General features: G+C 49.1%; 1 protein-coding gene across 1 annotated transcript in view; it reads left to right on the forward strand.

Moving 5' to 3' along the window:
* The first annotated feature begins 10,621 nt into the window (after positions 1 to 10,621).
* MKX (mohawk homeobox) overlaps positions 10,622 to 12,642 on the forward strand; it is a 53,007-nt gene continuing 50,986 nt past the window's right edge. Inside the window, exon 1 of the mRNA XM_063303491.1 lies at positions 10,622 to 10,806. Coding sequence (XP_063159561.1) covers positions 10,622 to 10,806 — 185 coding nt within the window. The remainder of the gene's footprint in view (positions 10,807 to 12,642) is intronic.

Consider the following 12,642-nt stretch of genomic DNA (forward strand, 5'->3'; position numbering starts at 1 on the left):
GTCCTGTCAACCCCATCAGGTTCCAGTGGAGATTGATGACAATGACTAGCAGCCACATAGGTACAATTCACTACCAATATCTTTGAGCTGGCTGCAGGTTTGATGATATAATATAACAACAACAACAACATCTGCCTATCCCAGGTCCTTGGGAAGGACTTGATGGGTGGACAAAAATGCCAAATCCAGTCTAAACATCTGGCTGACTCTGCAATCAGCATAGTAATTTATTATTAATACTTTAATAAATACTGTATTGTTATTTAATAATAAAGTATCAAGATCTGAAAATCGAAGTTTAAAGCTTATGGCATAAACCAGCTGTGGTGGTCCCAGTGGTTATCAGCACACTGGGTGCCATATCAAAAAAACTTGGATGGCACTTAGAAAATCTGCACATTGACAAAATGTCCATCTGTCACTTACAAGAGGCCACACTGCTTGGATCCGCACATATACTACGCCAATACGTTACGACATCCTACGTTCCTGGGAAGAACTCAATGCAAACGAAAACCAACACCAGCTAAAGAACTGGCAGCTATGATTTCACGTTGCTGTGTATATAATAATTTATCAAATGTACAGTATATCTTGCCCAACGCCCAACAACTCTGGGTGGCAGAGATAACAAACTCAGATGGGAACAAAGAAAAAGAAGAAAAGGGGGCTTCATTCACACTTGCCAAAAGCCTGGGTGAAGAACCAGGTCTTCAGGGCCCTTTGAAACGCTAGTTGGGGGCCGTTCAAATCTCATGAATGATTCAGTGTTCCAGGATCTTGTGCAGAACTTGGAATGGCAGTGTCCAGCATCTTTTGGTAAATTAGGGTTAGGGTATAGTGCCCGAGTAATGACAGGACTCAGCATCAATAAGCTATGCCAGCATGTTAGCATGTTGTCCAGGAATATATGGTTAGCACAATGTGTGGACACAGCCACATTAGAAGGGAAATCTACACAACTTCTTCCAACATTTAACACTAGTGCTTTGGACATGGGTCTTGTATAGTATGCTGAAGGCCATACTCAGAAAATGCGTATGCTCATGAAAAAGTGAATGGAAGCCAAAACAGAAAGGTGTGCAAATAAGATAGGGTGTAAATCAATATTAGCCAATTATATGAATTAATGAAATAAATAAATATTCCAGCAGTGGCAAAATAAATATTCTGCTTCCAGATGCTTCCAAGAAGTACTAAAGGAGGGTATGAAACAGCAATTTAAACAATACAGCTTTCACACATATTTTTACTATTAATGTCCCATATTTTTTCCTTAAAACTGAAAATGAATTTTTAAGAACTGTATATATATTTGTTATTTTTTTAAAAACCCACAAAATCATTTGAAAAGATGAAAATAGCACCATTTAAAGACTAAGCAAGTCAGCTCCAAAATATTTGTGAAGATTCAGTTCACCAATAATTCTTAAACTATTCTGTCTTGATTTTTCTGTCTTCTTTTTAAGTCAACTTTTACCTGAAGCCTAACCTTCAAGTTTAGAGAGATGGATTTTCATGTCACACTCACACAGAAGATGATTTGCTTGATTTGGGCTTGGCATGCTATGTGCCCCAATCATTGTGGCTTATTTAACAGATCATGAATAAAACAAACTGTGGCTTGCCACTTAAGTATACCAGATAATTTCAGTACCACTGATTTTTTGCAACACATGAAGTCAGAACTGTAGCTTTGCTCTGTATCTGTGCAAGAATGGCTAGAGTGCAGGTTGCCCATGGATTACACTAATGTTCTCACATAATTGGTACCAAATCCTTCTTAGATCAGTGCAGGCACTAGCACATTAAAAGTTTAGTAGATATTATTTCCACTCCCCCTTATTTTTACCTGTGAGCTCAAAGTATATAGCCTATCTCTCATAAATTTGTATCTGCCATAGTTGTGCAGTTTCCCATTTTGGGCCACACGTTGGCTACTTTGTGCTTCTTCAGCAAATGGAATGATTATAGGCCATGCTGCTGGAAATACCTGGCTACTGCCAACTTTAATTAATTGGAATTAAAAGCAATAACAGTTCAATAACTGGGATTATTCCCATTGCATGGGAAGAGGGGGCTATTGTACATTATGTACCATTTGAAAATATTATTGTAGTCTGAAAGGTTTTATTTTGAGTTCCATTTGTTTGAAATAATAAAAAACTTTATTATTTAATATAGGAAACATTCATATGTTCACCACATTTGCAGAATTAGAATCATGTGTCTAAGGATAATGTGACTGTAAGTTCAGGTTATATATTGCAGGGCAGGGGGGATGTGAAATGTTGTGAAGAATCCATATAACCTCTTATTTGTGGAGAACGCTTACCGAGGCACCTAACTTTGGGCAACCTAATCTTCTGCTTTATGGTACTCTATAGTACCTGCTTCTGAAAAAACATCTAGCTGCTGAGAAAATTGTCTTTTGGGTGGAGTTCCAGCATTTTTATTATAAGGGAAGTATAGGTATATATTAGACGGCCAGGTTGGTGCACTGGTTAAGGCACCAGGCTAGAAACTGGGAGATGGTGAGTTCTAGTCCCACCTTAGGCACCAAGCCAGCTGGGTGACCTTGGGCTAGTCCCTCAGCTCTGGGAAGGAGGCAAGGGCAAAATACTTCCGAAATCTTGCCAAGAAAACTTCAGGGACTAGTCCAGGCAGTTGCTAGGAGTCAACAATGACTCAAAGGCACCAAAAAAAAAAAGTATATATTATTCAGTACTCACATTTTCACTAATAAATTCATTTTTCACCTCCCACTTTGGCTTCATTGTTTTAACTTTTAGCAAAGTACATAGAAAAAACATGCAGTTATTAAAGTCATGGGGAATTTGTGCTTCTCTAGATGCTGATAACTACGAGTTTTCTCCTGACCATGCTGGTAGGATTGCTGGGAGTTGTAGCTCAGCAACATCTAGAGAGGTACAGGTCTTCTCTGCTGGATAAAAACATCTAGCCAGACTCGCTTTACTTCAGCAAGGTGGCTTCATCCACTTCCTATGGTTTGCTCTTTGAGAAGAGCACCAATTCTCATGCAAGGACTGGGGCAGGATTCCTTCACTCTGGAAACTAACACAGAACTTCCCGATCCCATGAGAGTTTACTCATCCTAGTGAATTCATTGGGACTGCTCACAAATGTGTGTATTTAGGATCACAGCCTCTTTTTAATTGCTCTCCAGTTCCCTCCCTCCTTGCTTTATTAGAACTTACTGAGTAACTCAAGAGTAGTCACTCACTCCCTTTCAGTCCAACCTACTCCATAGGGTTGCTGTGAAGATAAGATTGAGACCTGTATGCAAGCAAGGTGGAATATACATTAAAGGTGAGATATACAGTATGTGCTTTAGTGGAGTTGCTGGATTCAGTTAGTGGTAATCCATACACGGTTTAGCTGCTGATCAGTCAAGCCCATTCTTCACTTGGAACTAACAGAGTTGATCTCTGAGTGAGATGGGCAGTGAATAAATTTGATATATAAATAAAAATAAATAAAAACTTGCCCGCCCACCAGTGGACTTAGTAGAAACAACTTAAGAGCAACTTTTGAAGGAAGTCAAGTAAAGGTTTTTCAATTAAACTCACTTCTCCCCCCGCCCCCCCGCCCCGGCTCCTTAAGTCTAATATCTTTATCCCTTCACCTCCTATCCCATCCTATCCCATCTTTTGGAATCTGGTGATCTTTGATCATTTCTGTGGCAACTACAAAACCTTTTAAGTCTGCATTTCAACCAGTCATTATAGTCATGTAAGTCCAACGTATCTGGAGGGCACCAAGTTGGAGAAGACTGATTTAAACATTCGTTGGAAGAACTTGTATTCATGTTGTGAGAGTATATGTTATATTTGTAAATCAAATATGAGCAGGTGTGCACAGGGTCTATCATACACAGTCATAGCTCAAAATCCCTTTATATTGCCATCAAAGAGGACATACTGGATTTAGGCATATAAATAGTGATGGTGCCCTTGTCTAATAGACTTATTGGGTGGAAAGAGAGTTCTCCATTGCCCCCCCCCCGTGCCCGCCTTAACAGGTAAAGATTGGTGGAAAGTGACCCTTTAGATGTTGCTCAGTGACCGTTTGGGTCACTGGATCGCTTTGTATTGCTTCAACTCCTCTTCGTTCCATCTGCAGAGTGAGCAGCCCGCGCTGCCTTCCACCTCCTCCTCGGAGGCTTCTCCTACCCTTCCAATGGGCTTACAAATCAGCGTACAGTACACAGGAACAGGTTGCAACTTTACAGAATTTACTCGCTTCCTCCACGCATCTGTTTCATCGATTCTGATTTATCTCTTTTGAGCCGAACGAGGCCGGGAGTTTCCATCCTCTGGGAACAGGTAGCATTAAACTGAATAGGGCTATTTCGGAGTCGTCGCGCACTGTACAGCCTCCAGTAGGAGGACAACCTCCGCCGGCCAGCCTTTCCAGATTGGGTCTCTCCCGGATTGCAGCTTTCATGATTGCTAGATTATGTCGGGCTTCATCTTTTAGAATGGCTGGAGATTATGGACGTCCAAGGCAATCTGGAAGGTACTAGGTCGCGAAGACTACCCTAGACAGCGACAGGGTAAAGCTCTCCTTCGGGTCTCTGATCCTCCTGGCAGATAATTCTAGCCACCAGGAGGATCTTGCCTGATTTTTTTTTTCTTTTCTTTTCGGCCTCTGTCCCCGCAGGACAAGTCAGGAGTCACCCCAGGGGCGTCCAAAAACAGCGATCCTCCACAGTAAGGATCGGTCCGTCCCCGATCCCGCCGCGCTCTCCACCGCGCCTCGGTCCCTCCCTGTCCTTTTGACAGACACCGCCGCGGGCTTCCCAGTCCGCCGCAGCCCCGGAAGCTGGATACGACAATGGGAGGATGTTCGCAGGCTGAGCTAGTCAGAGGGGAAACATGAGAAGACGCGGCTATTCACGTTCCCGGGCTGGGGCGCTCCTGTCTGGACAATAAAGGCGAGCCGCCGCCGCCGCCGCCGCCGCCGCCGGGCGAGAACTCTCGCGAGCGGAGTGCGTGCCGAAAGCGTGAGGCGGGAGCGGGGATGGGAGCAGGGGGGAGCGGAGCCGAGCAAACAAACGAACAAACACGCAGCCCAGCCGGACCCCGGCCGCGCAGCAGCCGCAGCTCCCCGCAGGCGCCAGGTACCGAACCGCTGGAGGCATCCCCGGGGTGGGGGGGAAGAGGACGCGCGCGCGCCTGCCGAGCTTGACCTGCTGCTGAGCCGAACCGAGGCAACGGGGGGGGGTTGATTTTCGCCCTTCCCCGCAGACATACCTCAACCCACTGCCTCACCTGCGGATACAGAGTGGTGCTTCTGTAGCAGCTCGCCCCCCCCCCCGCCTTCCTTTTGCAAGAGGTAATGGCTCTGTCTGCAGCTGGTCTCGTGCAGGGAGAAAAGAGCGGGAACCCTGGCCGGGCGGTGGGACTACAGGCGAAGGGTCACCAAGGTTTAGCAGTCCGGGGGGTGCGTCCGCCGGCGTGGCCAACCCATCCGGGGCGCGAGCCGGTCTTCGTAAGCGCTCGCTTTCTCCGCCGCTCGGTTTGGCATCCCCGCTCGTCGGGCGTGCGCGACTTCTCCTGCGCCGCTTGGAAACTAATCGCGCCTTTCAAGGAAGGGACGGTTCTCCGTCTAAAACCAATGTTACTTGGAATACAATCCGGACGCTGCCAGGAGGATCGACCTCCCCCTCTCAAGCAAGTTAATAAGATTCATAGTAATGGCAGTGATAGGCTATGAGGAGTAGGTGGGCAAAAGACCCTGCTTTGCGTCCTAGGGGAAGCGAGCGCTTTATTCTCACCTTCCCGTTTGTTGACTGCGGGTCCGCCCGGCGCTTATCTCGTAACCCCGCTGCCACGAGTGGGACCCACAAACTGCGCCTTGTCATGTTTGTCAGCGGAACTGCCGCATCTCTCTTGGGCGAGTTTGGGGCGCGCAGGTCCGCAGGAGAATCGGAGGGCGTCTGTGCAGCATCCTCCGTTAGGCGCCGTCTGTTCTCCCGAGCGCGGCATCCGCATTTCTGCGAAAGTTGAGGGGGCCGCTGCGAACGAGCTCTTGCGGGCAGCGGGTTGGTGGTACTTGCGGTGACCTTTGCGGAAAGTGGGTCCCGCTGCGGGCCTCGGTCGCCGCCTTTTCCTGTGCGCTGTTCCTTCGGTACTTTGCCAACGACACGTGTCTTTTAAGTTGCGCTCTATATCGTGCCTTAAAACAAGGAACGCGAGGGATCTAGAGGCAGTTTGGATGTTCTCTCTGTTTCGAAATTCGTGCTGTGAATTTTGAAATGTACGTGCTTCGAATTAATTAATTGCAACTATTTGTATCCCGGCAGTGGCTCTGCTCACTGGTCACAAATAACACAGTTGGATTACTTTCGCCCCTTTCTCCCTTCCCGTGGCAAAATTAGAGCAGGGTTCGGGCTTGGGTCTGATTCCTTTGGGTTCTGCCGGAAGGGGTCCTCCCTGCTTAACCCGGAGTACGTGTGGAAACGCCTCCGTCGGGAAGAGTGGGGCGACCGAGAGCAGACGGAGGCCTTCGAGCGGGGGCGGCTCCAGAGGGATGAAGGAAGGTTCTGGGGGCGCCTTCAGAGGCAACCCGGGATGCTACCGCCTAACCTTGGGGAAGTTGCCGCCACTTCAACTGAGGCCATCTTAGTGGGGTAATTTTATGGTGCCCGGAGCCTTGTCTTCCTTTTTCCCGATAGGAAAGGCCCTTTTGTGAAAGGTCGCGTTCCTGGGGTATCGCCACAGGACGGCCTTGGTGACGCTCGAAATCGCGCCGTGGCTGCGGCCTTTTTCGGCCGCGGGAAAGGCCCTGAGGACGGGCCGGCAGGCAACTGGGCGAGGTGGAGGACCCGGCGGGGACCATGGGGCGCGCGGAAGCTGCCCCCTGGGCCCAGACACGCGCCGGCGGGTCCTGGCCTCGCCCCCTGTCGCGTTGGCTTGGAAGCGAGCCCTGCGCCGACCCGCCGAGCGGCCTGCCAGGCGGGCGCGCGTCTGTCCCGCGTTTTTCCGGCGGACTAGTCCGGCGAGAGTCTGAACGACGTCCTCGCAAATATTGACAGTGGACGTAGATTGCTTTTTGTGGCTACTCGAAACGTTTTCGCCCAAGTGGGGAGAAGGCGGCGCGATTAGCGGAGGTGGCCAAGGCTTCGCTTCTTTGTGGTGGAGAAGGGGGATGACAGGGGGGCCGCTGCCGCCTCTGCCGCCGCTGATCTGTCGGGTGGCTTTGGTCAGCAGAGAGGCCAAAGGGAGCGCCGGCGGGAAAAGCTGCCTGAGCGTGTTCTGACGAAACGAAGGCGAGCCGGTGGCAAAATTTGCCGGGCTGAAGGCTGCGCCGGGCGAAAGGGTTGGGAGCGCAGCAGTGGGGACGGCGAGCCGAAGCAGAACAAGGCCGCCCCCGCCGCCCGAGGCTCTGCTTTCGTCTCCCCACCCCCTCCCACCGCGTAGATGTGCGCCTGAACGCGCGGACTGCCTGAGCGACGCTTTGCTTTCTTTTGTCACCGATTGGAGTGGGGCAACTAGGCTAACTTGCCTCGCCTTCCAGAGCGGCCCGTTCGGCCCTGAAAAACCCATAAAGCACCCGCGCCCCTGGAACGAGTTCTCCAAGTTGGTCTGGCTGTGTCTCTTTCTGGCAACTTTTGCAGACTTTGCTTCTACCCCTCTTCCTGTCCAGACATCCCTCTGGCTGAGTTCACCCAACATGCTAAACCACGATGCAGCTGGTGGGGGGGCATAGCGTGCGGTGTGCATTAGGCCATTATGGTTTGTAAACAAGGTCGATGTGAAGCCAACCAACGGTGATTATTCAGTAAATCGTGGTTAAGCAAGCCATGGCTGGCGGTATGCCACTGAAAGTGTAATTAGCCTCATTCTTAGGGATGAGCACCGGTAGGTTCAGGCGGCATCGCACATCTTCCTTTTCTGATTAGGAGGAGCCCTCGCCCCGCCTTTCAGTTCCGTCCCGTGGGTAGTTCCGCTGTGTCTATTCTGGGTTGTCTCTTCCATTTCTGATGCCCGCCTTCTCCCATCAAACCGATCTTTAAAACCCGGAGGCGTGTAATCTTAAACGCACTTTGATCGTATTAGCAAATAAATGGTAAGGAGTGAAAGCTTATGGCTACGATGCTGAACTGGTGCAGAGGATCCTAGGGAGCCTGAACCAATGGGCCTCTCTGCGGGATGAGAGAAAGTTTCCAGCCTTGGATTTGGGACTTTAGAAACTCTTGTTTAATTCAAGCTGATTTCCATAGTCTCCCGCGTGTTAGCTTGCCGCGTGTGAATGGTGAAGGAAAAAAAATGCTACCAGCGGTATCCAGTGCGGGTTTCGCTTTTAAACTGAAATGGCATTTGGCTACAGTCCAAAAGTCAGTTGCCTGGGACTAAATCCTACTGAACTCAGCGAGTCTCGTTTTCCGATTAGCTTGCAAAGGTTGATAATATTTGAAGAATTCCCCACCACAAAGTGAGATGTTTCCAGTGGCCTCATAGGCACGTCCATGCAGTGATCTTGGGAGTGTTTTGGCTTCCTTTTTTTCTGGAATTTTTTTTCTACTTCCCAATTTAGTCTACAATTCCCCTTAGTCTCCCATCCAGGTACTAACCAGGCCTGACCCGGCTTAGCGTTCGAATGCAGACAAGGTCAGATTGTAAACCTGTCGGCACACTTTTCTGTGGGTCGCATTTACAAAAAAGGAAAGCCAATTTAAACCCAAGTTGTTCAAAAACAATTTACAGTAATCCGGGAGTTTTACCATAACACTCAGTTGCTGTAGGCCCTTCCCCTATTTACATCCAGTTCGATATATTCAATTTTAGGCTTTTTTTTTTTTAACGTAACCTGCATCGAGAACATAGAATATTTTCGGCTTACAGTGGATTTATCTGCTCCGCGTGCAGAATCCTTGAGCGGTTCGAAGCGTGCAGGGAAAGAAGAAAGACTCCCACCCATACGTAAGCCCCGCGCGTTCACACGAGATTTAACGCGTGTGCGCTTCGCAGGCTCATCCCTACTTTTGATTGTCCCTTCGCTTTTCTAAACCTCCAGCAGTGGGAGACTCCAGTCAAGGTTTCTGTTCTTTTCTCTGAAGCAGCAGTTCGGATCCCAGGCCGATGCTGGATTGTTGATGGTCTTGCAAGAAAAATAAACCCAGTTTCAGCAGAACCGTCCCCCTAACTATTTGTACTTTATAAAACTTCGTTCATTTCTTAGCGTGGTCTCCCTCCTTTCCTCCACAAACAGCGCTTGAGGCGGCTAACAGTAATAAAATACCGACCATTGTCCCATTTTAATAGTAAATTATTTTGGGAGGGGGAAACCCTATTAGAATGAAAACATGAAAACAAATAAATGTGTAAGTTAGTCAAACGAAATCCCCAGCCTTACATTAGCAAAACGGTCAACTCCATTGCAATACCTGCCTGCTTCTGAGGCAAAACAACAAGAAACAAAAATGTTAGCAGCATCAAACTTGGTTAGTACTTGGACAAGAGACGACCAGGAAATCTGTGCTGTAGATTGGGAAACCAACCAACCAACCAACCAACCAACCAAAAAAAGTGTTCCAGAAAAAGCAGCGACAAACTATTTTTGAACTACATGGGCAAGTCGGAATCCAGGTGGAAAGGAGAGATGTTTTTCCCCTCTCTTGCTCCCCAGGAGGGTGTGTGTGTTTCTGTGTTTTTTTTTTTCCTTTGCTTGGGAGGAACGGTCGATCACTGCGAAGGCTCCCTCCGGCGAAATGTCACTCCTTCCCTTGAAGAGCTGGTCCTGCCACTAGGGGGCGTGCAGGCAGGTGCAAAGGAGGCGGGGAGAGGGACCAGCCGGGCGCGAACGGGGAAGGGGCGCCCGGGACACCCCCGCCCCCTACGGCCGCCTGCCCCCCAGAAGGATCTTCCGCCCGTCATTCCCGGCCACGACGGCAAATTATCAGGTGGTGATGGGTTTTAGCCTCAGATTCGGTGGAGGAGAGGGATCCTACAGGGATGGAGACGGCCCGGTGCGAGCGAGTCCTTTGAGAAAGCCTGGCTCGGGAGGCGAGTCCGCTGAAAGCCCTTGAAATCGCGGAAACGCAAATCAAGGCTGGAATCGCGCGTGAGCTCAGCTGAGCCGGCGTTTGATGGAAGCGCGCCGCGTTTCCGCCTCGCTCCGAGCCCTAAGCCCAGCCCGGCGAGGCACAGCGCCTGGGTCCGCTCTTGGCGGTAGCCCCAGTCTAACCAGCCACGTGATGGCTTGGCGGGACGCGTGAACGCAGCCAGGGCTTGGGCTTAGCAAGAGCGCTTCGGAGAGCGACTGTGGCCCGTTCTTCAATACCGGCAGCCTCTCGATTGCCCCGGTCTCCCGCCCCGTTGCGGAGGGTTCAAGGGGCGCGCGCTGCTTCGGTAGCCCTGGCTGCTACCGCAGCTGCTGCTGCTGCTGGCGGCGCTCCCTTCGCGACCAAGTTCGCCTGCCTTGATTCCGTGGATTCCCCTCCCTCCCCCCCGCCACGCGTCGGGCTGATTTCCCGGGCCCCGAGTAACCCGAGGCTTCTCCTTTGCAGCACGCGCCTGTCCCCGCTGACCGGACGTGCCAGCCCGCCCGCACCCCAGCCGGCCTCTCGCCTGGAGGACGCTGCCATCCGCCAGCCATGAACACCATCGTCTTCAACAAGCTCAGCGGCCAAGTGCTCTTCGAAGAAAGCGGCAAGGAGCGGGACAGGAGCAGCAGCCGGCCTTTCGGGGCGGTCTTGGACGTCTCCCCGCACCCGGAGGTCCTCCTGCCCGACAGCCCTCCCAGCAAAGACAACCTCAGCCTTCGCCACAGGAGGACGGGGTAGGCGCCCGCAGGCCGCTAGGTGCCGGGTGAGGGCGGGGTGGGCGTGGGGGAGGAGGAAAGAAGGTTCGCCTGGGCGGGAGGAGCCAGAGAGGCCGGTAGCGCCGGTTGAATACGTTCTGGGGTCGCTGTCCACCTCCTCCTGCCTTAGCCTTTCCTACCAAGGGCCTTGCGTGAGTGATCCAGTCAACCCAACATCTGTGTACGTTTTGGTAACGCCTTAACTTCCAAACAATTTTTCTTGTTAAGCTCAGCCTCGGGGTGTTTACTCACAATTATGTCCCCTTGAATTATTTCCATGCACTTTTAAAAGATACAGCCATGTTTGTGAAGATGAAAATCCCATTGAGTTCAATGAGGACAGGCTGGGCAGTTGGCAGTGTAAAGGCTGTGGAGCTATGTGCTACTAACATGAACCTGGTGCTGTGCTGGGAATCAGCAGCTACCTAAATACTGTGAGAATGTGTGCCAGGTCAATGTCTGAAAATGGAAGTGGCTGAGTAATAACCTAGGAGTGACCTCGGTGGGGTTTATCTTTGGGCAAATTGGTGTTGCTGCAAATAGTACTACTACTAGTAGTAATAAGTAGTAAGTACGTAATAAGTAGTAAGTAAATAATAAGTCGTAGTAATACTTTCAAAAGCAGGGAAACTATAGCAGTATCTATTAACCAATATTACATTTGAGAGGCAGCTAAGAGACAATAATCAATATGCTGCCAATTGATTAACAAGGAAGTCCTTCATTTATGGACATCTTAACCCTATTGATGTTTATATTGTTTTTTAAGTGATGGTTAATATGTTTTTATGAGTGTTGCAAATATTCAGGTTTGGTTTGGTTTTTAGGAATAATTTTGTACAGTTATTTTAAAACTGATTACCACAATAGCTTTTGTATTAAAATGGTAACCTAATCTATTTACTAATGTATACTAAACTTACTAATTTATTTACTATGCACTAATCTATTTACTGTGCACTACTGTGTACATCAGTTCATACTTCCAAAAATATTTCAGGTCACCAAAAGAGTGGTTGTGCTGTGTTGAGATGCTGAGATGCTGTTACGAACTGATTCATAGAGAATTAGATTTCAACTGTAATAGTAAAAACTAAAAAGACACAAAAGAAAGAAAAAATAAGGGGAGCTTTAATGGGAGAGGTGGGGTGGGGTGGGGGAAGGAACAAGCAGTAGATGAGGGCAGCACCTTCTGGGGAAAAGTGGTATTACATAATCAAATTGTACAACCTTAACCAGAACTGGCAGTAGGATGGGATGGCAAGGAGTAGTGAGATAGGATATTTATTTATTTAATTAATTTCTATAGCTGCCCATCTCAACAAGTGACTCTGAGCGGCTTACAGTCATAAAAACCATAAAATGGTTAATATAATTAAAAGTACAAAATACTTGTTGTCACGCTGACAACAAAGGTCCGCATAGTTAAAGCAATGGTGTTCCCTGTAGTAACGTATGGCTGTGAGAGCTGGACCATAAGGAAGGCTGAGAGAAGGAAGATCGATGCTTTTGAACTGTGGTGTTGGAGGAAAATTCTGAGAGTGCCTTGGACTGCAAGAAGATCAAAGCAGTCCATCCTCCAGGAAATAAAGCCAGACTGCTCACTTGAGGGAATGATATTAAAGGCAAAACTGAAATACTTTGGCCACATAATGAGAAGACAGGACACCCTGGAGAAGATGCTGATGCTAGGGAGAGTGGAAGGCAAAAGGAAGAGGGGCCGACCAAGGGCAAGATGGATAAATGATATTCTAGAGGTGATGGATTCATCCCTGGTGGAGCTGGAGGTGTTGACGACCGACAGGAAGCTCTGGC

This window comes from Candoia aspera, chromosome 4, assembly GCF_035149785.1.
Source record: "Candoia aspera isolate rCanAsp1 chromosome 4, rCanAsp1.hap2, whole genome shotgun sequence".
Classification (NCBI taxonomy): domain Eukaryota; kingdom Metazoa; phylum Chordata; class Lepidosauria; order Squamata; family Boidae; genus Candoia; species Candoia aspera.